We start from the raw sequence: 27,395 nt of genomic DNA, 5'->3' as shown, positions 1-27,395 counted from the left end.
TCTATGATTCTATGAAGAATCAAACCATGCCTGCAGGACGACAGCCATCCCCATACCTATTCCTGAGCCACACAACTCTTCCCATTACTTGATCCCAAAAGACAACTCAAGCTTCGGAGCCCTTGTTCTCCTGTTACTGCAATCTAAATATATGACAGACTCCAGAATTGTATGTACATTTGCATAGTTTATTCCAGTCACAGAACTTATTATTGCTTTTAGTGCAGAATGTCAACCCTCCTGATACAGTATTTCTGTGCCCCCTCCCCTCTGCTGTGGCTTTGGCTGGGTGGCCTCTGCCTGTCACCTCCAGTTGCCAGTCCTGTGGGCCCTGCTCCAAAAGTAGCTTCTACATTTCAGTGGACAGTTGGCATTTTAAGCAACTTACTCTATTTCAATTGATGCAACAAACAGAGAGGGGCAAACTGTGCTTCAGGACTAGCAGAGGCTTGTGGCTCTGCACGTGAAGCCAAAGGGTCACGCAGGACCCTCCACAGGCTTGGGCCTGTCTGCAGTCATTCATGGTCCCCTCTGCTCTTCAGTGCAATATTCCCTGCCTTCTGGGAATCATCTACTTTGATTCTTTCGTTTCTTCACTTCTCAAGACATTCACAACCCAAAGCACCTGGCAGAAGGCAATGATGTCCAGAAGAGACAGAGAACCCTGCAGCTGAATCAGAGCAAGGGGGGGGGGGAGACCCTTCAGTCCAGCACTGGGTTCCTTTCAGAGGCCCAGCAGATGCTCCTGGGAAGCCCACAAGCAGAACAGGAGCAGAACAGCCTCTCCCTGTGGCGACTGGTGTTCTTGGAGGCGGGACACGCCCCTCCTGACTGGCAGTCACCTTACTCTCCTCCATGAATTTGTAAGTTCATACAATTGAAACCATGAGAAATGCTCCAGCCTGGTGGCTGCCCATGCTTGTGGGTAGCATCCCCCTCACCCTGAGATTTGGGGAGAGGCACCTTATGTTTGGGGAAGCAGTAATGGAGTGACAGCTCCCAAAAGGGACATGGCAATGCTGCTATGCATGCTTCCATGGAAGTACTGCTGTGCTTCCTCGCCAAGAGAACCTGTCTTTCAAAGGCAGCATGCAGAGAGGCAGCGCAAGGAGGAAAGGGAGGGACACCAGGCTCTCCCCATTGGCTGCCAGCTTCTGACAACCTGCGTGGGTTTTGCTCTCACCCTGAAAACCATCCTCATAAAGCAGTGGTGGTTTACATGCCTATTGGTTTAATTCCAGGGGCATAAATAGTTGCCTCTTTTAAATGCTCCTGGTCCAGCATGTGTGAGCAATGGTTTTCATGAGACCCTCACTGCTGCACGGGAGGTGGGATTCCTGGCCAAGACCCTGGCTTGAGCCCCCTTGCTGGCAATCCTTCCTGCAGGGTGGGCAACTTGAACCATAGCCATTAAACATGATTTGTGTGTCTGCTCCCCTTGTCGGCTGCTTCTGTCCGTGGCCTGATTTGCCGCCTCTCCTCTTTCTGCAAAGCCTTTCCTGGCTGTGCTGCTCACTGAGACTGGTCTAACGGGAGGCACCAGGGACCTTCGCTGCCCTGGGGCATCCCTCTTCCACTCAGCTGCAGTTCCTGGCCCAGGTGGGCCAGCCGCATCTTGGCTGCTGCAGTTCAGAATGGAGGTCAAAGGAGTGAATGCTCCTCCCAGGGAAAGGGTTCCCTGCACATAGACAACGATCATTTCAGGAAGACTAAGCCAGCAAGCCATTTTCTATGTGGAAGGAAGAACATTTACTTATGAAGGAGCATTCTATCACATGAACCCCGCCTGCAGTCTGAAATGGAGCAGCCCACTTGAATCTGCGCACCTCCAGACTCATGGGAGCAATTCATGCCGTAAATTCAGGTTTGCACAATTAAAATGATTCAAACCCCTCTCTGTCCCCCCAGCACCACTTAAAAGAAAAAGCAGCCTTTGAGCAATTATGAAAGTGATAGGGAAACCCACTGAAAAGTGGGGGGGGGGGTGAATGAATGATGAGCAGCAAGATGTCTAAACCAACCAAGATGGATGCTCATTGTCGTATAGCTTCCCAGTAAGCAAATGAGAACAAATGCCCAATGAAGGCTGGATACAGCCTTGTCTCCTGTGCAGGAGCTTTGTGGAAGCAAGTCAGGATGGAGGATGCTCAATAAATAGGGTGCCTGGGGGAACCCTGAGTGACAATGGAGGGTATAAGGATTGGGGCGGGAGGGGAAGTGTCAGAAGAAGGGTGGTGCAGAAGCAGCTACCTATGTGACGCAAAAGCCCCCGTCCTTCAGCAGAACTGCCGTCTCCTCTTCCTATCCACACCCTGCCCAGCAGGGTTGCTTCTTCCTTCCTGCCAGTGCCTGGAGGAAGCCTCATCTGCCTTGCAATGGCGACATGTGCAGTGGTGGAAGTCAGCACCCAGCCAGCTCTACCAGCCTAAGTCTCAGCCTACCCTGCAATTGCAAATGCTGCTGTTTACACAGATCCCCTTGGCACCCCCAGCCCCTCAAGTGCTTTATTCACTCACTCACACACACACACACACACACACACACACAGAGAGAGAGAGAGAGTAGAAACAATCTCTCTGAGAAAGATCTGGTTAAGTGGTGGGTCCCCAGCGCTGGTCAAGTAGGCATCTTCTGGTGCTGCAAAGGCTGCTGTAGACTGGCCAGTGATGCTTTCGCTGAGGTTGGCACTAAGCCAGAGAAAGGCTGGATCTTAACCCAAAAAGCAACTTGGCACCCGCCAACTCCTGACACTGAAGCAGAAAGTTTGTCACAGAAAGCTGCTTTGACAGATGGTTACAGAACTCCATGTCAGCTGGGCTCCCCCTCCCCCCGACAGAGTTTGGTTTGAAGAAGCGCCTTCTGGTGCCCCTTTTGTCCCCCCCCCTCCAGGGGCCCAGAGCCCCCCTGCCACCAGCCCAGCCACCCGCTCAGCCCATTCCACAGCTGTTCTGACAGGAGGGCTTCCCACCAGCATTTGTCCCAGGCAAAGCGGTTCTGGACCAGAGAGGTGAAGGTGAGCAGCAACATCAGAGTCACTTTTTTGTTTTGAATGTGCCCAGGAGCTTGGGCATGAATTTGCCCACCTTCTTGTCTTTGGCATCGGGCTCACCTTCCTCTTCACCATGCTCATCCTTCTTGCAGAAGACCTCAAACCGGCTGTAAACCCGCTTCTCCTTCCTCATGCTCTCCATCCTTTTCAGGAGGGAGTCCCTGTCCTCCGAAGGGTCCCTCTGCAGATTCCGCCTGTGGCTGCCAAAGCTCTCCGACCGGAGGATCCCGGTGCTTCTCTCCTCAGCTCTGTGGTCCAGGCTGGTGGCCGACTTGGACAGCTCTGGGTTGCTGGAGCTCGGCAGCTGCCTGGCCAGCTCCGCTCGGTTCTTCTGGCTGTTAGCAGAAATCTGCTCAAGAATGACCTTTGTGTCATCCCGGAGGTTGCTGCTGTAGAGGACATTGGATGTGGATGAGGGAAACCGATGCTGAGGGGACTGGCTGCCTTTGGGGACAAGGGGGGAAGGAGCTGGCTTTGGAGACTTCTCTTCCTCTATCGCCTCCTGGAAGTCACCTTTGGACAGTCGCTTGAGGCCTCCTGCACTCGGCTTCTCTGGCTTCCAGCTCTCAGGGGTGGCGTCTTCTTCTGGCTTCTTCTCCCCTTTGGGGTTCAGCAGCTGCTTTAGCCTGAGAGATCCTTTCCTGAAAAACTCCCGTGGGCTCTGCTCCTGCTTACCGCCGTCTTCCTCTGGCTTATTGAGGGAGCTGTTGGAGCCGTGAGCCTTGGAGGGAACTTCCACAGTCTGGGCTTGTTCTGCTTTCTTGAATTCTGTCTCGGGCAGATTCTGAGCTTCCCCTTTGAAGCAAAGCTTCTCCTTCCTTTCTGCAAGAGCTCGTTTCTGAGTTTCTCCAACAAATATGAGGTTCTCCTCTGGAAGACTGGGCTTGTTCTCTATTGGGTAGAACCGAGAAGCGAGCTTGTCCGTTTTACCGCTCATCTGTGCAATGGGATCCTTGCCAAGCATGTCAGTGAGCTGGCCGGCTGAGGTGGACTCTCCAAATGCCCTATCTGACTCCAAGTGCAACTTGTAGCTGCCGAGAGAGTCTTTGGAGTCTGACACGTGGCTCTCCAAGATCTTGTACTGCACCGACTTGGTGCATTTCCTCTCTGCATTCTGGGACTCTTCCTGCAGGAAAGAGGCCATGGCCTTTGTGTGACTGATGGTCGTACTTTCTGAGTCTTTGCCCACTGTCTTATACTTCTCAAGTAGCTCAGCTACTTTGGAGGCGGTGGTCGTCTTGACTGTCTCGCTGTCCTTCGTCACCTCGCTGGATGTCTGCTCTTTTTGAATCACCTGGACTTTCTCAGCCGACGTGTTCTGCTGGTCCAATTTGGCAGCACTAAAAATTAGGGACGACCTGAGTCGTGAGCTCCTCTGAATCAAGGGGTTGATCCTGCTCCTGAAGGGATCCTGCTTCACCAAAGAGGCCTCCTCAGCTGGCCTCTCAGCTCCTGAAAGTGGCAGTGGGGCTTTGAAAGAGGGGAGGAGGTCACTGGGGAAGCGTGGGAGGGGCTCTGTGGGGCCAAGCACCTCGTTGTAGGCCTCTGACTCCATGGGCGCCGGGAGACCCTCCTCTCCTGGGTCAGACTGGCACCCACTCAGGTAGGAGGAAATTCTCCAGTTGCGCAGGCCAGCTCGGTTCTCTTGCACTTTCTTGCCTTGATCTGCATCCTGGTCTTGGTCCTGCAGGAACAGCCTTTGTTCCAGGCTCTGCTTCTGGGTTGGGGACGTCTGGCATATGAACTTTTGCCCCATGTTCTGTGTCCGGAATGAGGGCAGCCCAAGAGGGCCATTGCCAGCCACATTCACTTGGTCAGAGCCATGCCTCACTTCCTTGGAGGAATTGGAAGGCACGTAGTCCAGCCGCAGAGGGTAGCCCTCCTGGGGGAAACCGGATTCTACTTCTGGGCACCGGAAGCCGTCGGCGTAATCCTCCGCTTCGTTGAACCCGGGCCTGCCTCCCCTTATTCTCTCAAAGAGCCCCTGGGGCCTGCTGGCACCATGGGGATGCTCAAACTGATACTGGTAGAACTGGTCTTTCTGAAAATGGCTGGACTGAATTTTAAAATCATCCAAATTGTTCATGAACATCTGCCTGGAAAACTGCTTTGAAGAAGCAAAGTTCTCAAAGGTGCCTTCTGCAAAGCTGTGCCTTTTGAAGGAGTCCATCTCCAGCTGCTTCGAGCGGAGAAAGCCCCGGATGGGGTCCAGCTGGGAGTTCTCCATCTCCACCTTCTTGGAATACATCCGCATGGCTGACCCTTCCAAGGTGTGGCGCAGCATGTCGTCTCTTCTGAAGGAGGACAGGAAGTACCTGTCTGGGTCAACCCTGTCCATCAGCGGCGAGAAAAGGTTGTCTTCCCGGGGGAAGAGCAGGGGGTGCTTCTTGGGGAAGAGGGGCAGGTTGCTGCCGTAGGGTGCCATGCCAAAGGGTGCCATGAAGCTCTCTGGCGCCTTCATCAGGACATTGGCAGGAGGAACCAGCGGGTCTGACTGGGCAAAGAGGATGCGGAACTCCTCGTCAAAGCTGGCCACCAACTCTCCCTGGAAGATGTGAGCGATGCTCCGGTGGATCTTCTCAAACGACCACATGAAGCTGTGGAGAAGCAGGCAAGAGATGGGCACGTTACTGCTGCGAGTGGCCACTCTGCCTCGCAGGGCAGGCGCGAGATGCCTCCTCCTCCTCCCTGTACCCACAGGATACTGTGGGCACCACGCCCAGAGGGTGACACCCCCTTTGTGGAACTCCCTCCCCAGAGATATCAGGTGCCAGGTTAAAATAACTCTGCCTGTGCCTTCAATGGCCTGGAATTGGGGAGAGGGCTCCTTATTGCTGCCGTTTCCCTTTAATATCTTGCTGGTTGCCTCTAGTTCCAGAGGGCCTTGAGCAGTGCCTGCTTCTTAGCAGAATAATGTCTACTTGTTAGTGATGTTGTATTAATGCTGAAATCCCTTTGGATGGTCTTTCAAATTAAAAGGCAGAATATAACTATTCCACATAAGAACGTACAAAGCCAGAGCCTTATAGTTTAAGGAGAATTACAGTCTGGACGGGTTGTTTGTGCGAGTCACATCCAAGCCCAAGGCCTCACAATGAGAACTGGAGTCCTGGAACAGCAAAAGGCAGACCTACTTCTGCTATTTCTCTTATGAACCCCACATCCTCCATAAGGTCTCTGTGGGAACTGGACAGGGCCCCCCACTACTGTAACCCAAAGAGCTCTGGCCCAGCAAGGGGAATGGGAAATGCCTGACTCCTGCTCTGCCTTGAGAGATTCTGCCTGGACATCCAAAGTTTGCTGCAAGGCCCAGTTGCTCCAAGAGTGGATGGATTTCTGCTTGCCCTCCTGATTTAGGATCCTGGCCAGCTTCCCCACCCATGGCTGGCCCTCTCCATCCCAAGGCTCCTCCTTTGGGGCAGCTGGGTGGCCATTTGCACTTCCTTCTCCCTCCTAAGGCTCATCACAGCCCTCAATTGCCCATCTCAGCTGAAGTCTGTTGCAGCAGGAAGGAGTCAAGCCACCTGTGGCCTCTCCCCTGCTCACCTGCCCTCCACTCACCTGTAACTCCCGCTCAGCACCACCATGCAATCCACCAGCAGGAACTTCTCCTTCACATGCCCCTTGAAGGACTTCCCGGTGCGACAGTAGTAGGTGGGGCCGGAAACTGTTCTCACCCGGAGGAACTGCAAGGCAAGAGAGGTATCAGGCAGGAAAATCCCCAAGGAAGCCGCTGCTCCCCCCAACCCAGGCCGTTTATCTGCAGGCTCCCAAGAGGCAGAGTTGGAAGGGATCCCTGGGGTCATCTAATCCAAACCACTGCAATGCCGGAATCAATGCAGGAGGGGTGTGTGTGTGTTGCTGCATGGTTTCCTCCACTCTCTCAGAGAGCTTCTACCCAGTGAAGCTGAATGTTGGAAGATTCAGGACAAAAAGAAGTCTTTCTTCCTGCAGAGCACTGTTAAAACCGTGGATAGTGACAGCCTCCAACCTAGATGACTTTAAACAAGGAACGGACAAACTCCTGGAGGAGGAAAGGGCAATTGATGGCTCCTGACTGTCGCATCAAAGAGGGAACAAACTGTTTCTTGCTGCTCCAAAGGTCAGGACCCGAACGGATGGATTCAAACCAACAGGAAGGGAGATTCCAACTAAACCTTATTGTCAGAGCTCTGACACTTATGAATAACTTTTTGACAGCAGAACGGATTCCCTCAGAAGGTGGTGGACTCTTCTTCCTTGGCGGTTTTTAAGCAGAGGTTGTGTGGCCACCTGTGAGGGATGTTTCAGCTGAGATTCCTGCATTGCAGGGGCTGGACTGGATGACCCTCGGGGTCCTTCTATCTCTGCAGCTCAACCATTCTATGATTCTAGAGCCACAACGGCTCAGCTTGGCCTCCAGAGCTGGAAGCAGCAATGCTTCTGAATGCCAGTTGCTGGAGACCCCAGGAAGGGAGTGTGGCTGTGCTCGGGTCTCACTTGTGGTCAACCACTGTGAGAACAGGATGCTGGACCCAATGGGCTCCCCTGGGCCTGATCCAACAGCCAGGCTCTCCTGGTGTTCTCAGGGCTGCCTGCACTGTTTGGGGTGCTTGGGTTTTGGGGTACCAAAGGGGCGCAAAATTGCACCCTGTGCCCTAGTGCCACATTGCCCCATGGGAGCCCCTGCCCCCTCCTGCTGTGCTTACTTCCACGTAGTTGAGGTTGACTCTGCACTTGGCTGCCATGTCCAGGAAGAGCTGGGAATTCATCTCATCCAGCAGGATGTACACAGGAACCCTGCGGGCTGCAGCATCAAGCACTTCGCCCAGCAGGTCCACATCAGTGAATATGTCCATCACTATGGCAACCACCTGGAGGGAAGGCAAAAGGGCAGGTTAACACCTCACAGGACTCTCTTTCCATCTTGGGAAGCCAGAGGACTGACTTCCTGGGAGCAGCCTCAGGTGCCCTGGCAGGGCTCAGCCCCTCTCTCCTGCCCTTTGAAGGAGCTGCCAGCCCTTGGCCTCCCATTCCCTGGCCAGAGCCAGAGCTCACAGGAAGCAGTGTAAATAAAAGTCCAGTCACCCTACGGGGGCCTTCTCTGCTGGGCCCCTGGGGTGTGGAAGGCTTCATTTTTGGAAATCTCAATAGCAAAACCTTAATAACAAAAGAAGGATCTACTGATAATAAGCAGTCTATACATGAAAGCAATGAATAACTGATGAGATTCAACAGTAGTCCCAAAGCTGACAGCTTTGTGTATAGCAGCCTGCCCCCCCCCCGCCAAAAAACCCATTTATACCTAGACTGAAAAGGCCAGGAAGTTCCCCTCACAGTTCTCATATATAATCACATTCCTATCTTGCTCTTCCTTCCAAAGAAGCCCAGGGCAGGAAGGAAGAAATGATAGCAAATAAACATCTCTCAAAAACAATTGCAGGCTTGGAAGAATCTGCATGTGAAAGGCTTGTTGGAAGGAGGAGGTCTTTGGTAGGTGCTGAAAAGGAGCCTGTCTTGGTCTCCAAGTTGAAGGAATTCCAAGGGCTGGGGAGCCACCACAGCAAAGGCCCGACTTCTGCATTGTGTGGAACTGACCTCTGGACAAGACAGAATCTGCACCAGAATCTGCACCTGGGACGTGGCAGACAGTCTAACCCGTAGGAGGGCTCCTGGGGTGGGTGGGGGAGGCAGGCAGGCAGGCAGGCAGGAAGAGGGACCCCCCCAACAGCACATCCCTCTAGATCAGCACCACCTCCCGGTGGCCCCTAACTAACAAGCCCAGCTTTACTATTACTATTATTGATTATGATGATTAGATTTCTTACCTTCCATTCATCACTTGGTCCCAGGGTGGGTTACAACAATATAAAAATGCAATATTAACATCAGTTGAAACCATTTACAATGGATCCTTTCCTGTAGCTAGCTAGCCAGCCCCGTTATCTTCCTTTACCTCAGAAGCCCTTGCTTAGCACCCTCCAAATATCTGGAATTCCTGTGTGCATGTTCCGTCTCTCTCCTTTGTAGCCTCAAGCAGTAAAACCCCTTCCTGTATTTCTGCTTTGCCAGATGGCTGTCATTTTGCAAATCTTCCCTTGTGGAGTCTTCCCTCAGCCTCCCCTCCCCTCCCCTTGGGAGTCTTCTGGGCAGCTGCTGCTGCCACCCCGGTCTCTGAGCTGCCCCCCCCACCCCCAAGAGAGGTGCCACCTCACACTGCCCTATAGGGGCCTGGGAAGCACCCCCTGGCCAGCCCCAGAGGCAGCATGCGCCTGGGGAGCTTGTAGCCAGGGCTGCTGAAACAAACAGCTGTGCAAGCCTTTGGGAGGCAGAGACAAAAGAGGGCATCAGAGGAGGGAGGGAAGGAAAGAGGGACAGAGACCAGTGTTGCCTGCGGCACCCCTGCCCATCCTTCAAGGCACCCCAGGGTGCCACGGCACACTGGTTGTTGTTGTTAATTTTCAGAAACCTCTGAATGCCGCCTGCTAAGGAGCACAGCAAGGAGTGCTATTGCTGCTGCTTTTTCCTCTGCTTAATGGACATGATAGGACAGGCATGTGTAACATGTGAGTTAAGGTGGTGTCAGCTCTTCCATTACAACACTCCTCCATAACGTTCCTCCTTTATTTATTTCTTTTTATTATTTTTGCAAAAGTCTTGGAACAGATCTAAGCTTTAAAAAGGGAAAGTGTGAGGCTTGCGAAGCATTTTTTTTAAACAAAATATTGTTTTTTTATTTCCTATTACACTTTGGGGTTGATGTGTATACAAAAAGTGGAAATTGTGGCCTTTGATTAAGCATTTTTATAACTATCCAATTTGTCTCAGTGTTTGAGCTGCCTCTGAAGGGGTTGTTGTTACTCCTGTGTGTTTATTTGAGATCAGGAGTCCTCCTGAGGAGCACATAAGGGTGGGAGTCCACTCATTTAGTTAGGACAGAACGAAGCAAGTTCCATGGAGCCTTAAGGTGGAGGGAGACAATGAGTGTGGGAGGAGGGAGGCCGGATGCAAGGAGCGCAGAGGAGTCCTGCAACTTCCTTTAATCAGTGCATAGAAGAGGGAACGGCTGTGCCGGGGGGGGGGGGGGGCGCTTGATGGAGCGCCCTCTCACTTGAAATCCGGCAGACACCATCCCTGCTATGTCAAAACTGTTTTATTTGAGAAAGTATTTGCACCATGAATGTTGTTCTGATGTTTTAATCTATGATGTCAATCTATGTTTTAAATTTTGTAGACTGTATGTTTCCATTTTGAAAACTGCTTTGAGCCCCGGATTCAATGAAAAGCAGGCTATAATATTTTTAAAGTAAAAACACAAGCTTTTGGAAGTGTAGCTGATCATGCCATCTGAAATGCCCTCTTCCACCACTAAAGCATAGCAGCCCCCTCCTCCTTAGCATCTGGCCACGCAGGAAAAAGAGGGATACTCATTCAACACAGAGAACAACCCTGTGCAGCTTCGCTCAAGCAAGTTCCACTGCTCTCAGGCTCTTGGGCAAGTTACATGTCTCTGAGTCACACCACTTTGCCTTCTGTGAAATGGGCTTTGATAACTGGTTCATCACAGCAGCAAATGCCGCTAGCTTTTCCCACCGTGACCCCTGGTCTTGCTTACCACCAACTGCTGCCACGTCTGCTGCCTGGCCAGGCCCATAAAGCATTCAGTGCCCTGTCTGAACTGGGAGCCAATGCAGCTCCTTCTTAAGGACCGGCAGCAGGGACGTCATGGAGCCCCCAAAGGATCAGGGCAGAGAGCTTTCATGGCAGCAGTCATGTCAGAAACTGCTGGATCCTGCCCACCTCCCCCTTCCTTCCTTCCTCCCACCCGTCCGCCTGCCTTTGGGCTCCTGCCAGCGTCCTTTTCCCACAGCCCCCTTCCTGATCTCTCACCTGCTGTGCCGCCCGGATCATCCTGCGTGCTTCCTCCTTGATGCTGGGGTTGTCTGGGGGTGGGGGCTGCACCAGAGTGGTCACCTCCGTCCCTCGAAACCCAAAGACCATAGGCCAGCCCAGGTCCAGCTCTGGAACGGCCAGGTCAGAGTTCATGGGCCAGTAAGTGCCAGAGGAGCCGTCCATGTCTGTGTCGTGGGGGCCGGAGTCTGTGCTGCCACCCCCGCCCTCCTGATGGGCATACTGGGGCTTCTGGATGTGCTGGGTGATGTGCTCCACCTCCGAGGGGCAGAGGAAGTCCGGGGCGCCCTCTTCGGCCAGGAAGCGGTGATAGTTCTCCTCCCCGTCCTCGGCCAGCGTGTCCAGAGCGAGGCGGTAGTACTCCTTGTAGTGGGGTGGGAGGTAGTTGGGGTCCAGGGGGTTGTCGCCCTGCGAAGAGCTCTGAGACCGGCGAGCCATGGCGACAGATGGGGGCACTGCGGAGGGAAGAGGCAGCCGTGTCACAGCAGAACAGGCCCAGGGAGACTCACAAAACGTGCCACCGTCCCCTCCCTCTTAGGGTGGGATCCTAAGAGCAGGACAAAGAATTCTGAAATGGGTCCGTATCTGCTTTTTAGGTAACTATAATTTTGGCATAATTCCATGAGGCAGATATTTTACTCACAGAACGGATGACCCTCAATCCCCTAATTAATGACTTAGCTACTGTTTCTACACACTGTTTGCAAAACTCAACAGGGAGTGCATCTGGCCACAACTACGTCCCCGTTCAGCTCCCTGGCAATTCATTTATGCTATTTTTAAGATCTGTATCCTAATTTTCTTCATAAAATAAACTCAAAGAGGCTTATAAAAGCCATAAAGTACATAAATGCATAAATGCCATAGTACATAAAATACACAAATACATAAAAGCCATAAATGCACCTTATGCATACAATACACAGAGTTCCAAATTACTAAAATAATTTTCATTCATAAGTACCAAGAGCAAGATATAAATATTCAATATAAAATGGGGATACAGCTTGATGGGAGCATTGCAGGAAGTTGGACTGGATGACCCCTGGGGGTCCCTCCCAACTCTAATGTTCTGTGATTTTATTATTCTATCCTGGATGGTATGGAGAAAGAGGAGGGCAAAGAGCACGTCTCCCTCCCTCTCCTAATCCAGCACCCAGCAGGATCACCCATGACGGAACCTCCCAGCAGGGGGGAGGCAGCTTCCTCCAATGTAGCTGGCCCAGGAGGGGCAGAGGGGCAGGCCCAGGCCCAGGTCTCGCCTGACACAGGGGCTCTTCCTGACTATTGTGCATATAGGCAAAACCACACAAAGCCGGAATGGTCCTCCATGGGAGGTAGAAGAAGCTCTGCAATGGAACTTGAGTCGAACATGGATATTAAAGCATTTTAGATCTTAAAAGGAAAATAATAGATATGAAAAATATATGAATGACAATGCAAAAATAATTGATGAGAAACTTGATAGAATGGGAAGCAAAATTGATCAAAATGCCAAAATTATTGTGGAACTATCAAGTCAGATGAATGATTTGGTAACAAAAAAGTGGAATTAACAAAAATAGTCCAAGACCTTAAATGCAAATCCCAAAATCTATAAGAGGCAGCTAAGAGGACCCAGAATGAGAGTAAGGAAGTAAAAAGGGAGTGTGACAAGATGCAAAAGAGACCGCAGAACTGAAAGAAACACAGGAAGCAGCACTGGATGCAACAGCAACATTACAGATGCAAAGGAGGGGGAGGATTTAAAGATTCAGAAGTGTCCCAGAGGAGCAGATTGAGGAGAAAATTACGAAAGAGTTGGCCAAGAGGTTAGATTTGGATGAACAGGTGACGTCTCAAGGTATAGAAAAAATATTCAGAATTAGATCAAGTGTAGCCAGAGCTAATAAGTGGCCTGGTGAGTGCCTGGTGTCCTTTACATCAATTGCCATCAGAGACAAAATGCTGCAAATGAACAATAAAAGGAAACTGAGAATAGATGAAAGAGACATTGTCATTCTTAAGGAAAACCCTGTTAGGCTTTGGAAAAAGAGACAGCTACAAACCTCTTGCTGAAGCCCCAAATGCAAACTCTATAGTTTACAGAATTCCCAGAGGGTATCTCCTCCTTTTTTAAAGGAAAGAGATGAAGGTGCTTGATGGCGGAAGACACCAACAAATTCTGGAGGAAGTATTAGAAGGAAACGGGAGGGGGAAAACAACTAGTGGGAGGAGTGGATGACACGGACGTGGCAACGTCAACAGAAGGAAATTAAAGAGAGAGATTGGACAAAAGGAGTGATTTAAGCATCACTCAAGGGCGTTAATAAATTGTTTATATTGTGTATTTACTGCTTTTATTTCTGTGAAGTGAAGATACATTAAAGTATGAACTTAAAAGATTGCCACCAGGAATGTAAATGGACTTAATGATAAAGCCAAGAGAAACAGAGTAGAACATATCCTAACTAAACAAAAATGGGAAGTGATATGGGAAGAAATTGGGGAAAATGAAAAAGAATTATTTAATAACCCGGACAGTGAACTAATCAAACAAAATATTAAAATGCTCCAGACACAATTCTCAATTATTATTAACGAAGAGATTGAATGGAAAATCAAGTTGCTAAAACATGGAAGCTTTAAGTCTGCAAATAAACCTGGCAAACTATTAGCTTGGCAACTTAAAAAACAAAAGCAGAATGAAAAGATCATAAACAAAATTAAAATAAGAGAAAAGAGTAACAGATGACCCAAGGAAATAAACAGAAGTTTTGTAAGTTAGTACAGAGAGCTATACAGGGAGGGAACAGACAATCACGACAAAAAAGAAGAATACCTAAAGCAGAACAACTTACCAAAGATTCTAAAGGAGAAAATCAGCCTCCTAAATTCTCCTATTACCGCATTAGAAGTTCAACAGGCAATTTAAAAAGCGAAATCAGGGAAGGCCCTGGGCCCAGATGGCCTACCCGCAAGCTATTATAAAAAGCTAGAAGAACCCCTATTCCAACCATTAAAGGATATGACGAACAACATAGTAAAAACTGCTGGAATCATGGACAGAAAGTTATATAACCCTATTTCCTAAGCAGGGAACTGATCTAACAATTGTCTCAAACTACCGGCCAATTTCCCTTTTAAACAATGATTATAAATTATTTGCTGACATACTTTCGGAAAGACTGAGAAAGATTCTTAAATACAACATTCACGAAGACCAGGCCGGCTTTCTCCCTGGACATCAGATGCAAAATAACGTCAGAAATGTTATCAATGTGTTGGAATACTTAGAAATCAGAATTGACAAACCAGCAGTATTAATGCTGGTTGACACAGAGAAAGCCTTTGATAATATCTCATGGAGATTCATGAAAAGAATGATGCAACTAATGGAGTTTGGTGAACAGTTTTGTAAAGGAATTGAGGCTATATACTCTGATCAACAGGCCAAGATTATTATCAATGGCAACATTACAGAAGACTCTGTAATAAGAAAAGGGACAAGGCAAGGGTGTCTGCTATCCCTGCTAATATTCATTCTGGTAATGGAAATGCTGAATAAAAAAATAAGGGAAGACCAAAACATAAAAGGAATAACATTAGGAGAGAAAGCATGTAAACTAAAGGCGTTTGCCGATGACCTTATTATAATGACAGAGAACCCAAAAGTAAGTTTATTAAAGGTATTAGAAACGAATTTTGGGTAGGTAGTGGGGTTCAAATTAAACAGTTCTAAAACAAAGCTCTTGGTCAAGAATCAAACTAAACAGGAAAGAGATGATCTAGAACAAGCATGGCCAAAGTCCGGCCCACCGGTTGACTCAATCCGACCCCCATAACTTAGGGGTAAAATGCTTTAAAAAAAGCTCAAAAACTTAACTTCAATCAAAAAAAAAAAAAGGTCAACAACTTTGGTTGGCCTTCATGCATGTTCACTTCATCAAATCTGGCTCTCTTTGGGAAAAGTTTGAGCACCCCTGATCTAGAAAATGTCTCGAACTTGAAGATCTGCAAAAAGAGAAAATATTTGGGAATATGGATCTTGGCAAAAAAATAATAACCTATTTCAAGATAACTACACTAAGACCTGGATGGAGATAAAAAGAAATCTAGAAATACAGAGCAGATTAAATTTATCTTTCTGGGGGAAAATATCCACCATTAAAATGAATGTTTTACCAAAAATGCTTTTCTTATTTCAGACGATTCCTGTGATTGGGGAAACAGGCAACGAGACATCTCAAGATATATCTAGCAGGGGAAAAACCCCAGGATTAAACACAAATTATTAATTGATTTTAAAGAAAGAGGAGGCTTTTTCCTGTCAGATTTGAAACTCTACTATGAGGCAGCGTGTTTCTCCTGGATCAGGGAAAGGTGTATATTACAAAACACAGACCTTCTAGATATGGAAGGGCATGACAGTCACTATGGCTGGCATGCCTACTTAGGCTACGATATGGTCAAGGTACACACAAAAATTTTAAAACCACATTATAAGGAAACCCCTATATATGATTTGGGCAAAATACAAAGGTCTGCTCAAACCTAAAAATCCATGTGGATATTGCCCCAGAAGCACTGGCAGTGAAGAAAAAAAATATGAAAGGGAATTGGCCAACATATAAAGTATTGTTAAAAGAAGAAGAAAATCAGTTGAAATTTTTAAAAAATCAAAGAAATCAGGGCACACCTGTCAGGTTGGTTACAATATCACCAACTTCATGAGATATTTAAACTCAACAAAAGAAATGGCTTTGAGACAGAACCCTCCAGATTGGAAAAAGAACTGAAGCTCTCTCCAAAATGGACCGACTCCTTCTTGACTGGGAAGTCAAGGAAGAGGAGGCAAAATCAGTAATGGTTAAATGGGCTCAAGACTTTAGTCACAACATCCCTATGGATGCCTGGGAAAAACTATGGAAGGTAGACATGAAGTTCACCGCATGTTACGCTTCAAAATAATATTTTATGAAGATGCAATTCTGATGGTACTTAACGCCACTAAAAGAAGAAGAAGAAGAAGAGTTTGGATTTGATATCCCACCTTTCACTCCCTTTAAGGAGTCTCAAAGCGGCTAACATTCTCCTTTCCCTTCCTCCCCCACCACAAACACTCTGTGAGGTGAGTGGGGCTGAGAGACTTCAGAGAAGTGTGACTAGCCCAAGGTCACCCAGCAGCTGAATGTGGAGGAGCGGAGACGCGAACCCGGTTCCCCAGATTACGAGACTACCGCTCTTAACCACTACACCACACTGGCTCTAAAATGTATAAAAATACCTTGAGTAAATGTTGGAGATGTGGGGAAGTGGAAGATTCAATGCTACATATGTGGTGGAACTGTAAGAATATAAAGGAATTTTGGGATGTCATTTACAACAAGCTCAAAAAGATGTTTAAGGTTTCCTTTATAAAAAAAACCTGGAGGCTTTCCTCCTGGGGATACTAGGCACAGATATACCTAAAAAAGCAAAGGAAATATTCTTGTACGCCACGGTAGCTGTAAGAATATTAATCGCCACAAATTGGAAAGGAGAAATTGTTTCAAAAATTAAGGAATATTGTAATAGCATGTGTTAGGGACTCAGCGGGAGCGCAGGGAGGAGAGGAGATGGAAAGCGAGGGGGAGCAATCCGAGGGCAGCGTAGGAGAGTATGACAGCAGCCCGATAGATTCCATGAGCCTCTCCAGCGAATCGGAAGATTCACAGAAGGGGGCGCCGATGGGCAGGGCAAGGGGCGACCCAAGGGGGACACCCCAGAAGCAAGGGGCCAGCGGGGAATCCCAGAGCAGCAGTTGGAAATCAGGACCAGCTTCCCCACCAGAGCGTAGTGGGGGGGAGGAGTCCCAGGTGTCAGAGCCCACATATGCACCACCAGCGAGAGAAGATGAGTCAGGGTTGACCACGCCTCCATCGGAGAGCGAGTTAACGATCAAGAGGAAAGTTGCAGGCTGGGCGCGCGCGCCAAGTTCAAAGGTACAGAAGGTAGCCCGGATAGGGAACCAGGTCCTAAAGCCCGCCGGAAGGAGGGGCAAGAATCGTCAGGGTCAGCGTCAGAGGAGTCCAGGAAGGATGAGACCCTAGCGGGCAGGAGGGCCCAGAGGAGAAAGGAACTTAGGAAGAGGTGGAGCAAAGCGAGAGTCTTAAACTGGTGTGGAAGGGGAGGAGACTCAGACGGGACTTCGCCGGTCTAAGGTCGAGACGTAGAGCTGCACGCTGCGGCTTTAAAATGGAAACTGAATCGCAATAAAGACTTTTGTACATAACTACAGCCTAGCGTTGGTCCTCTGTGAGCTGGGACCTGGAGGCAGCTCTGACAGCATGATATCAATGGCAGGCCTTTGAATGACTTCTGTGGTAGGGTGGATAATGATTAAGGAAAATTAACAAAAGAAAATGAATAGTGCATTAGATTGAATAAGCGGTGGATGCATGATGGGGTGATGGGAAGTCGCTATAGATGTAAGAAGAATTCAATGTGATTTGATTTAATTACTACAATTGTTTTCTTTTTTCTGGATAAAACTTTGTTGTTTCTTTTTAACTTCAATAAAGCATAAAAAGAAGTAGTTAACGGTTTCCCACAAACACATTCTTTGAAATAATAATAATAATAATAATAATAATAATACTAAGCGACTGGAATGGTTCTCCCTGACCCCCCCCCCCAGTCATCCCACTCTGGAGGCCTCTGGGTGCAGCAGCCACTGGGGCAGCAGGTCTCAAGGTTGAGCTTTCTTTCCTCCTTGTTCCTAATGGAGCTCTTCCTTCCCCCTTCTTCCCTGGCAGTGAGAAGGGCGCCATTTTGTGGTCCACCTCACGTGTTCAAATGTATTGGGCCAGCCCTGCCAGTTGGGCCATGCTGCCCCCTGTGCCCACCAGGGGAATGGGGAGGTTGCAGGAGGACTCCAGCAAGCTCTCAGTCAGCCCTTCTGGATGGGATGGGTGGGTTTTCCTGCTCTCCCACCCCTCTTAATGTATTATTTTAATTTTCTGCATAAAGTCGTCATTGTGTATGAAAAAACAGCATAAGGTGAGATGTGGCTGTATGTGAATTACAAGAGAGAACTCTGGTTGGCGTGTGAGTCCCTGGGGGCAGGGGGCAGTGGGTGAGGGCAGGTGTCCGGCAGGGGGGCCGCCACCACCAGCCCTCCTCCTTCTCTGGTGCCTCAGGTCCATATTTCTCTTCTGATCCGGTTCAGAGTTCTGCCCCTCCCACTCCATTTCACTGCATGCTGACGCTGGCATCTCCTGCCATATACCAGGTGGGGTCTGTGAATGCCCCTCAAGGGCAAAGGTCCATATTCTAGCGTCCTGTCCTGGTCCGCACATCTCATAGCCACAGTTCTGACAGTCCGTGGGGCAGTGGCGTAGCGTGGGTTGTCAGCACCCGGGGCAAGGCAAGTAATTTGCGACCCCTAACCCTGGATTTGCGCCCCTAACCCTATCCCTAACCCTAACACCCAGATGTTGCGCCCGGTGTGGCCGGCCCCCCTGCACCCCCCACGCTATGCCACTGCCGTGGGGCTCCCAAGGCTTCCCAGACTGGAAGGTGCAAGGCAAACTGGTTCCCTGGCTGCTCCATGGAGAATTTGTGGGGCCCATTTGGACGTCACAGCACTGAGACAAGCACAGCACAATTTTAAAACTGGAAAGTTAGGGGGATGAAATGGAGTCCAAGTCTGCAGCAACAGTCACCTTTTTTCAGCTACTGAAGGCAGTTCTCCAATTGCTTTCCAATTGGCTCTATTGGTCTCTGAGCATGCCAGGTCTTTTTCTTCTTCTTCTTCTTCTTCTTCTACTACTACTACTACTATTATCATCATCATTTCTCTACCGCCCTTCATCCGAGGATCACAGGGCGGTTTACAATACTTTTGATTCTGAATGGCCCAGGGAGAGACAGGCATATAATGTTGACATACAAATGACCCGGGGGCTGTTCCAAGAGGGTCCAGAAAGGTTTCACTGCTCTTCCAGCGAAAGTGCCCCCACCTGTCTCTTATCTGCTCTCGCCAACTGAGGTGGCTCTTGGCCATGTTCAGATTCAGCTCCTTACAAGGGAGGGAGGCAAGGGGGGGGGGGTGAGGGGACCAAGTGGCAAGTTGGGAGACAGTCAAAGCCGTTTTGAGACACTTTGGGCAGAATGTCCCCTTAGTTCAGATCTGAGGACTCAATATCTTGAGCCCCCAATAGGAGGATCAGTAAGAACCCCCCCCTAAGCAAAACTTCATTTGTACTGGCTGGCACTGATTATCACATGCCCCATAGGACTGCTAAATATGCCCAACAGGCTACAGAGAAGCAAAGACTTCTGACTTCCTCCAAAGATCCCCATTGATTTATGAGGCGGTGCTTAGAGCCAGCCTCTTCTGGCAATGCACAGCTCACGTTTTTATTCTGAGGCTCCATTTCTGGTTTCAGCAATACGTGTATCGGGGAGGGGGGGTGCGCACCCTCTTTGGTCAATGAGAAATGAATGTTGCTGTTTCATTAAAATTTCAAACCTTATGAACATCTTGTTCTCACCTGAACAGCCAGCTGCATTTCCCCATGGCCCACCATAAAGGGGGAGAACTATACAGTGGTACCTCGGGTTAAGAACTTAATTCGTTCTGGAGGTCCGTTCTTAACCTGAAACTGTTCTTAACCTGAGGCACCACTTTAGCTAATGTGGCTTCCCGCTGCCGCCACTGTGCGATTTCTGTTCTCATCCTGAAGCAAAGTTCTTAACTTGAGGTAATATTTCTGGGTTAAAAAGGTAAAGGTACCCCTGCCCGTACAGGCCAGTTGTGACCGACTCTGGGGTTGCGCGCCCATCTAGCTTAAGAGGCCAGGGGCCAGCGCTGTCCGAAGACACTTCCGGGTCACGTGGCCAGCGTGACGAAGCTGCTCTGGTGAGCCTGCACCAGCGCAGCACACACGGAAACGCCGTTTACCTTCCCGCTATAAAGCGGTACCTATTTATCTACTTGCACTTAAGGGTGCTTTCGAACTGCTGGGTGTGCAGGAGCTGGGACTGAACGATGGGAGCTCACCCCGCCGCGGGGATTCGAACCGCCGACCATGCGATCGGCAAGTCCTAGGCACTGATTTCTGGCTGAGTGGAGTCTGTAACCTGAAGCATCTATAGCCCGAGGTACCACTGTAGTACCACAGGGGGTGCATTCATGGTTAGGGGGCTTGCTTTTTTCTAACTAGAAGCCACACCTGTTCTGCTTGCCATCAGCTAAAGGAAGCCCCATCCCTCACGCCTGCACCACCTGACCCCTGCCAAGGGTCTCCTGCCCTATGCCTTGCCCACCTCAGCAGGAGCCCCAGGAGCCCAAAGGATGATGACTTGACTAGTGAGGTGAGGCGAGAATATGCTCCGGAGAATGTAAGAACTAGTTTTACACCCCACATTTTAAAAATCTAGTAAATAATAAGTCAAGCTGTGATATTGCCAGTGTAAGTAATAAATAATGATTTTTTTTAATTTCAGTTACATTACTGAGCACTTTTGTCATTCACCATTGGCAGTTCTGAAATGTGAGCTACAGAAAACATTTTTTGTTTGTTTTAAAAATGCTATTCATTTAATTTGGTGAACATTTTAATTCGTATGTATTTCAACTATATGTAATAGCCTTTTTTTCTATTTTGGTGTGACCTTATTCTTAGCAATTCTATATCCTTGGCCATACAGTGACCATACATATTTATTTTGTACAGAAGGTAGCTTTAATGCTTTATACACTTAAAGTACCTAGGCCTATGTGTAACAGCATGTGAGGTGGCCTTGATTTAAACAGCTGACATTTCTATATTTTTATTTAGTGCCAGTAACTGGTTTATGCAGTGCCATTCAATGGTACATGGTGATATTTATCAGAGACTGACATACTGAAATATATTATCATATAATGATAATGTATTTAAGGTCAATGGCTTCTTTTTTATATGTATGCATATAGTTTTATTTAACAAGCTTGTCCTATAACATGTACATGTTCTAATGGAAGAATAAAATATGATTTAACTACTGAGTTTCCTCATACGAAACCTTAACATGACAATTACTGGTGCCATCACCTTATTATATCATTTTCAATGCATTAAAATGAATATTCTCCTATTTTAAATGAAAATTCACTAATATTCTCATTGATTGAGAAGATTATTCTTGAGAATTTAACATCACTAAACTTGACCAACAGCCCATTGCTCATGCACCGGCTTCCCTGGCCAGCTGCCCCCCCCCAAAAAAAACTCCTCCATTCCTTTCCTGTGTTCCCAGAAGCCTCTCAGACTTTCCCATCTCCAGTGCACTTAAGACTGGGAGCTCCAGGTTTTCCTCAGTGCTCAGTGTTGCTGGCACTAAATGTACACCCAGTGAGAAAGGAGGGGTGTTGGGGTGGGGACACACAAAGCGCAGCCCCTCCTGATTCTGGCTGCTCACCTTCCAGCTTGCCAAGAACAAGAGGAAACTGCTCGGCTCCAGGCTCTTGGGGGAGCCAAGCCAACTCCGAGCGTTGAAGGCAAGCTCCAGAGGTGCCCTGTGCCCACCGGAGGGGACCCACCTGGCTTTGCTGACTGGGGTCCCGCTGGCCTTTGTGCTTCAGGACGGCTTCCCTCAAGCAGAAAGTCTCCTTCCACCCCTGGCTTGGCTACCTGCTCTGGCAAGTGATGGTCGTGCAGTGGGCTCCCTCCTGGCAGCCCCAGAGCCCGGGCTCTTGCCAGGGCCTCCTCTGCTGGGCTCTGGAGCTGCTCCTTCCTGTCCCGGCCTGTACCAGCAGGGCCTGTTGCTACGTGCTGCAGCTGCTGCGGCTGGTTCCCAGCACCACCGGGTGCTCCCTTGCAAAACTGGCTTGGCAGCTTCAGACACACCCAGCTGCATGGAAACTGAGAGAGAGGGTGTGGGGGGGAGGCAGCCCTTGGCTGGGCCCAAGCCCAGCCAGAGAGAGGATCGCTGGAAGCCAAAGGATGGCCTCCCCTCACACCTGCCTCTAGGGGTGCGGCTGGTTGGCCTCAGCAGCTGGGGGAATCTCCTGACCCAGCAAGTCAAGCTTCTTCAGGAATACAGGCTGCCTCGGAAAGGCCAACTTGCCAGCAAATGCCACTGCCCCACAGAACACAGGCGGGCACCTGGTGGCCGGAAACCTCCCAGTCCCAGCACAGCACCAAAACGCCCCCCTCCCAGGTGAGGGTGGTCCTGCTTGCGGCTCAGGCTGGCCTTGAGCTTTTCTTCTGAAGACGAGACAGAGGCCTCGGGGACATCAGAACGTCAGACCAGTGGCCCATCTAGGCCACCATCCTGTTCTCACAGTGGCCAGCCTTCTGCCCTTGGGCTAGGGACATGGTAGGCATGGGGTGGGCAGCTGCCTCGCCATCCTTCCAGCAATACGTGTGCCAGGGCTGCGCCTGGGAGTGCGAAATTCAGCTCCCTGCTCTTCCTCCGAGGCAGGAGGCCAGGGAAGCATGTCTGCCTTGCTCTGAGCAGGGGGCTCATGGAGCAGCCCCCCCCCCGGCTGGGTGTTTCCCCCACAAACACAGCCCTGCATTCCTCTGGGTGTTACTTCCTGTGCAGCCACATGCTCTCATACCCCTCTCTTAGAAATTCCCCAAGGGGGCCGGAGCCCCACTTCCTACCAAGCAGGGGCGTGATGGGCAAAGGGGGAGTGGGATGCCTCAGGACTGCTCCAGACCTCTTACATGAGGGTCTTGGGGAAGCATCTGGTGGCCAGACAGAGACTCCTCCCCCCGTGGGACAAGCAGACCCCTCTCCGCCTTCCTCACACACGAAATGAGCTCACCCAGCACCTCTGAAGCCAATGGCCTAAGCAGGGGTTTGTTTGGGTGCCTGCATAGAGAGGGAAGAATTATCCCAAGGCCACGTTAACCACAGAGTTTCCAGGCAGCCATGACACATATAACTTCTCCATTACTTTAGAGGCCTCCGCCTACATTCTGTGGACACATTTCAAAGGCTGGTGCAGAATTTGGCACCTTAACCACCTCAGCTTTGGGTTTAACGCAACAAGTTGCTAGCCCCCAAGGAAACGCGGGCTCTTATGAATGGGGTGCACACTTCCCTCTTGTTCTGGGGCTGAAGGGGCACAGTCTTGGTCACCCACCAGGCCACGCACACCCAGGCGCCAACTCACACTGGCTCCCCCCACCCAATGACTGAGAGCAGGCTAAGAGCAGCCTCCTGGCGGGTGGTGGGCAAGGAGAAGGGTGCCAGCCCAAGGTGGGAGCCCTTGGCAAGTTCCCAGTAACGGTCGGGTGTCCCTCCTTTCAGCTCCTGATGCAACCAAGAACCTGGACAGTAAATAAATAAAGCCACAGAGGACCCTGAAGAGGAAGCAGCGCTCACAAAAGTGGATTGCCCAGCTTCTCACAAAGAGCAGATGAGGCAGCCAACCTGCCTTTGCCTCGGTCATCTTGCTCTTATAAGACAAGACAGGTTGGCTCCTCTGTGCCAATAAACAAATACAGCCACCTGGAGAGCTATAAATGGGGGGGGGCACTCCCTCATGTGCAGCTGGAGGTGGGCTGCTAGCAGGACCAGAAGGCAGCCCTGTTCTCCCTGCCTGTGATTCCCAACAACTGGCCGCCTCCTCCTCCACCCTCTTGTAAAGCCATCCAAGTTGGTGGCCAAAGCTACACCTTGCAGGAACCAATTCAATACTGCGATGCAATAAGTACCTCCTTTCGTACGTCCTGAAATCTTCCAACATTTGGCTGCACTGGACAACTCCAAGCTCCAGATGAAGACCTCTCCCTATTCACTTCCTCCCAATGCACATAATTTTATACCCCTTGTTCAAATCTATCACTACTCCCCTTTCGCTAGAAAGCCCCAAATATTGCAACCTTTCCTCCTAGAGGACTTGCTCCACCCCCACTCTTTTCTTCTAGAATAATTTTTATTAAGTTTTCAATTTTTCATTTCGAAATAAACATTTTACAAACTTCAAAATATCCAAAGACTTCTCTTCTTCTCCTTGCATGGTTCATTTTACATATCATATGTTCCTGCATATTTTACTATAACCATTGAAATCCGTTTTCCACTTTTACATCAATCAAATATTATATACACTGTTGAATTTCTCTTAATGCTGCCTGCGTTTTCAGCTTTGTAGTTATCCCCTGTGCCTCTGCTCCTGAGCCCCTGACACCCATATATTCAATAAATGTTTTCTACTCTTCTTTAAATATATGTCCTTCTGGCTGTCCTATTCTATGTGATAAATCTGCAAGTTCTGCATATTCTATCATCTTAAGCTGCCAGTCCCCTTCAGTTGGGACCTCGCTCACTTTCCATTTTTAGGCTAACAAAACATGGGCCGCAGTTGTTGCACACATAACTAACTTTTTCTGACACCTAGGAATTTCTGTCTATATTATTCCCTGTAAAAAGGACTCAGGTTTTTTTTTTTGGGGGGGGGGAATAATCTTAAACATTTTTTCAACTCATTATAAATCACTTCCCAATATACTATTCCCTTTCTACATGTCCACCACATATGAAGGAAGGTTCCCTCTCACCCCACTTTTCTGAACCTTTTCTAGTTCCACAATATCCAGTTCCACAAAATATCCTTTAGACTACCTCACAACACAATCCTAAAACATTATTTTTAAAAATTGAAATTGAAAACCAAGCATAAAACAAAATCATCACACAACACATGTATGAAATACTGGTGTGGAGCATAGACAAAAAGGTGGCCAAATAGATCTGTAATACATTCTAGACTTTGGGTCTAGAATGGGTCTAGACTTTGGGTCTAAGTGTTACCTTGGTTTAAGAACAGTCCGGTTTAAGAACGATTTGGTTTACAAACTCCGCAAAACCGGAAATAGTGTCCCGGTTTGTGCACTTTACCTCAGTCTAAGAACGGAATCCGAACAGTGGAAGGGCACCGGCGGCGGGAAGCCTCATTAGGGAAAGCTCACCTTGGTTTAAGAACGGTTTTGGTTTAAGAACGGACTTCCGGAACCAATTAAGTTCATAAACTGAGGTAGCACTGTACTAGAAATTATAACTAAAAAAGTTAAAAAACCCATAGGGGGACTCTTTTCTAATCCGGCTACACAGGAGATGGCAACTGCTATGTTGGCTCCCAAAGAAGGGGGCACAAATGCAATGGGGCAGAATGGGGCCTTCCAACCCATCAGCTCAGGTTGGCTCCAAAGTGTGCAACTTGTGCATTTTGCAGCTCTCACCGAGACAGAAGACTGGTGTTAACGTCAGGCAATGGCTCCTGTTGCGTGAATCTCCCCCTGCCCGTGATACCCTCTGTGGAAGTCCTGCTCCAAAATGCATCTTGCAGGGGGGCGAGTGGGAGGGTCTTGGTAGCAGCCCCAATGCTCAGCCCCAGCCCCGTCTCTGCTCTCGCCTGGGACCACTGGGACACTTGCCATCAGACCTTGAGAGCAGGCTGCTCAGTTTGGCTTTCCTTATTGTTTTGTGATTGTTTTTCGATCATTATACCCATTTCTTGTTTCAATTCAAAAATTACAATTACACTCAGACACCACTACGGTGCGCCCTGTTCATTCAAAGTTAGCCAGAGCAAAATGACGGTGGGGGGGGGGGAAGCAGGTGAGGGGACTTCACAGGTGCCTGCAGGCGGCAGCCCCCCCCCTTCTGCCCTCCTCCTCCATCTTGGGAGACAGACCCACCATTCTCCCACTTCTCTGGCTAGAAGCTGAAGCCCAGATAAAGTGTATGTGTGTGGGGGGGAGGCCTTGTTCAGAGGAACACTGGCCTGCAAATGTTTTGGGGAGCCCTGGCAAGCTGAGGGGGGTCCGATGACCCCCAGGGCCAGCTCTGCTGCTGCTCAGCCAGGCCCTGCTGGCTTGAGGCTGGACAGGCGGGGGGGGGCGCTCCCAAGCGGGCCCACCTGCCCTCCTCCCGGGACAGCTCCTGCCCTGGAAGTGCGGAGGCCAGGAAGGAAGGAGGAAAGGAGGCAGGCAAGCAGTTCCTCCTCCGGATCCATAGAATCGTGGTTTGAAAGGGAGCCCAAGGGTCATCCAGCTGAGCCCCCTGCCCTGCAGGACTCACAACTCCAGCATCTCGGACAGGTGCCCCCCCCACCTCCGCTTCCCGAAGTGCCGCTTGACCTGAAGTCGGCGGAGAGAGTCCCGGCCGGGAAGCTTTGCGGCCGCTCCCGGGGAAGGGCAGGCGGGGCGGCGGCGAGCTTCGCAGAAGCGCGGCCGCACCCAGCTCGCCGGGCCAAGCACCTGCCCGAGCCCGGCCCGCACCCCGCGCACAGGGCTCCGCGGTCGCCGGGCCCCGATGGGCGAACGAGCCAGCGCCGGCCTGCCCCGGCACGCCGAACGGCGGAGCCGCCGACACGTGTCGGGACAGGAGCCGGCACTCCCAGCCGTCTCTCGCGCGGACCGGGAGCCTGGCGCCCCTTCGGCCTCCGGGGACCCGTCACCTTGCGCCGGCGGAGGAGCCCCGACAGTCCAGCCCCGCGGCAGACAGACGCTCCTCGGCCCGGGACAGGCTCCTTCCCTCGGCCCGGGAGGGGGGGCCGACACCCCCGCGCCCACCTCCGCTCCCGGCCTTGGCCCCTCGAGAGCACCGCCCGTCCGCCGCGGACCTCGGCCCGTCGCCCATACCGCGCGGCCGGTGGCCCCATTTCCCCGACGGCGCGAAAGAGGGGCCCCGGGATCCCGGAGCCAGGCCTTTCCCGGCTGCCGCTCGGGCCGCGGCCCCACCGGGTGAGCCCCCCCGCCCGCCCGGCTGCGCCTACTGGAGCGGCCGGGCGGCCAAGCGTCCGCCGGCCTCGTCGGGGGCGCCCGCCTTACCTTGCCAGGTGAGCCGGGGCAGCGGGCGCGGGTGCTCTTTCCGGCAAGCGGGCGGCGCTGCCTCTCCTCCCGCGACGCCTGATTCACCTCGGCGCAGGCGGGAGCCAAGCTCCACCCAGGGCAGCGCGGGGCGCGGAGCGAAGTTGGCCGGCCAAGTCGGCCCGAGGGGGAGAGAGAGAGATAAGGCGCGCCTCCCTCCCTCGCTCGGCACATTCCTGATGCGCCGCCTCCGCCTCCTCCCGCGCCTCCGCCCTGCCCTGCCCTGCCCGCGGGGGACGGGGCTTCGTCGCGGGCCCTCCCGCCTCCGGGGACCCCTCAAGCCGGACCCCGCTGGCCGGGCAGTCCCTGAAGGGGAAATCCCCTCGCGCGCTCCTGCCCAAGTTAGGCTGTCCTACAGGGAAAGTATTCCCACGTAGAAAAACGCGTGCCGGGCTCCGGTGGGGCGTCTCAGGGCGAGATCGCCGACGTCGTGGGGAGCCATCAATCCTGAGGCTCGGCGAGACTGCTTGGCTCGAAGGAGGAGGAGCGTTTGCGAGGCGGGGGGTGGACTAGATGACCCTTGGGATCCCTTCCCACTCTGCAATTCCGGAAGCGAGGCTTCGCGGCCCGTTTCACGTTCCCAGGGTCCCATTCCGTGAAACCGTACAAAAGAGACTTCT

The 27,395-nt window shown here is 50.7% G+C and overlaps 2 protein-coding genes across 13 annotated transcripts in view; one reads left to right on the top strand and one right to left on the bottom strand.

The window, feature by feature from the left end:
- Positions 1–167: 167 nt before the first annotated feature.
- On the bottom strand, positions 168–26,898 carry FAM83H (family with sequence similarity 83 member H). Of its 3 annotated transcripts, none has more exons than XM_079984208.1 (5): positions 26,737–26,898; positions 10,919–11,394; positions 7,738–7,902; positions 6,611–6,735; positions 168–5,646 (listed from the first exon to the last, which is right to left on the bottom strand). In XM_079984208.1, the coding sequence occupies exons 2-5, from the start codon at positions 11,375–11,377 to the stop codon at positions 3,033–3,035; spliced, it is 3,363 nt and encodes a 1,120-aa protein (XP_079840334.1). In that variant the 5' UTR covers positions 11,378–11,394; positions 26,737–26,898; the 3' UTR covers positions 168–3,032. The 3 variants fall into 3 exon arrangements, with proteins under 3 accessions (XP_079840334.1, XP_079840333.1, XP_079840332.1); XM_079984207.1 differs by lacking the exon at positions 26,737–26,898 and adding an exon at positions 26,044–26,056; XM_079984206.1 differs by lacking the exon at positions 26,737–26,898 and adding an exon at positions 21,368–21,384.
- Positions 25,717–27,395, top strand: part of IQANK1 (IQ motif and ankyrin repeat containing 1) — a 36,063-nt gene continuing 34,384 nt past the window's right edge. For 9 of the 10 annotated variants that reach the window (XR_013840855.1, XR_013840856.1, XM_079984298.1 and 6 more), the window contains exon 1: positions 25,717–26,004. Coding sequence is in view for 7 of the 10 variants with exons in the window: in XM_079984298.1 (XP_079840424.1) it covers positions 25,732–26,004 (273 nt within the window). In the remaining 3 variants the exon portion in view is untranslated. The remainder of the gene's footprint in view (positions 26,005–27,395) is intronic. The other variant, XM_079984302.1, reaches the window with a different exon arrangement.

This window comes from Podarcis cretensis (assembly GCF_951804945.1).
Source record: "Podarcis cretensis genome assembly, chromosome: 7".
NCBI lineage: Eukaryota > Metazoa > Chordata > Lepidosauria > Squamata > Lacertidae > Podarcis > Podarcis cretensis.
Note: the sequence above shows the minus strand (reverse complement) of the source record. Positions and strands in the feature narration are given on the sequence as shown.

Excerpts from the sequence above, each read along its gene's own strand:
- FAM83H (XM_079984208.1), bottom strand. The coding sequence starts at position 11,377 with ATGGCTCGCCGGTCTCAGAGCTCTTCGCAGGGCGACAACCCCCTGGAC. Across the intron at positions 7,903-10,918 it reads TGATCCGGGCGGCACAGCAG|GTGGTTGCCATAGTGATGGA; the intron begins GTGAGAGATCAG and ends CCTTCCCTCCAG. Across the intron at positions 5,647-6,610 it reads GTGCTGAGCGGGAGTTACAG|CTTCATGTGGTCGTTTGAGA; the intron begins GTGAGTGGAGGG and ends GCTTCTCCACAG.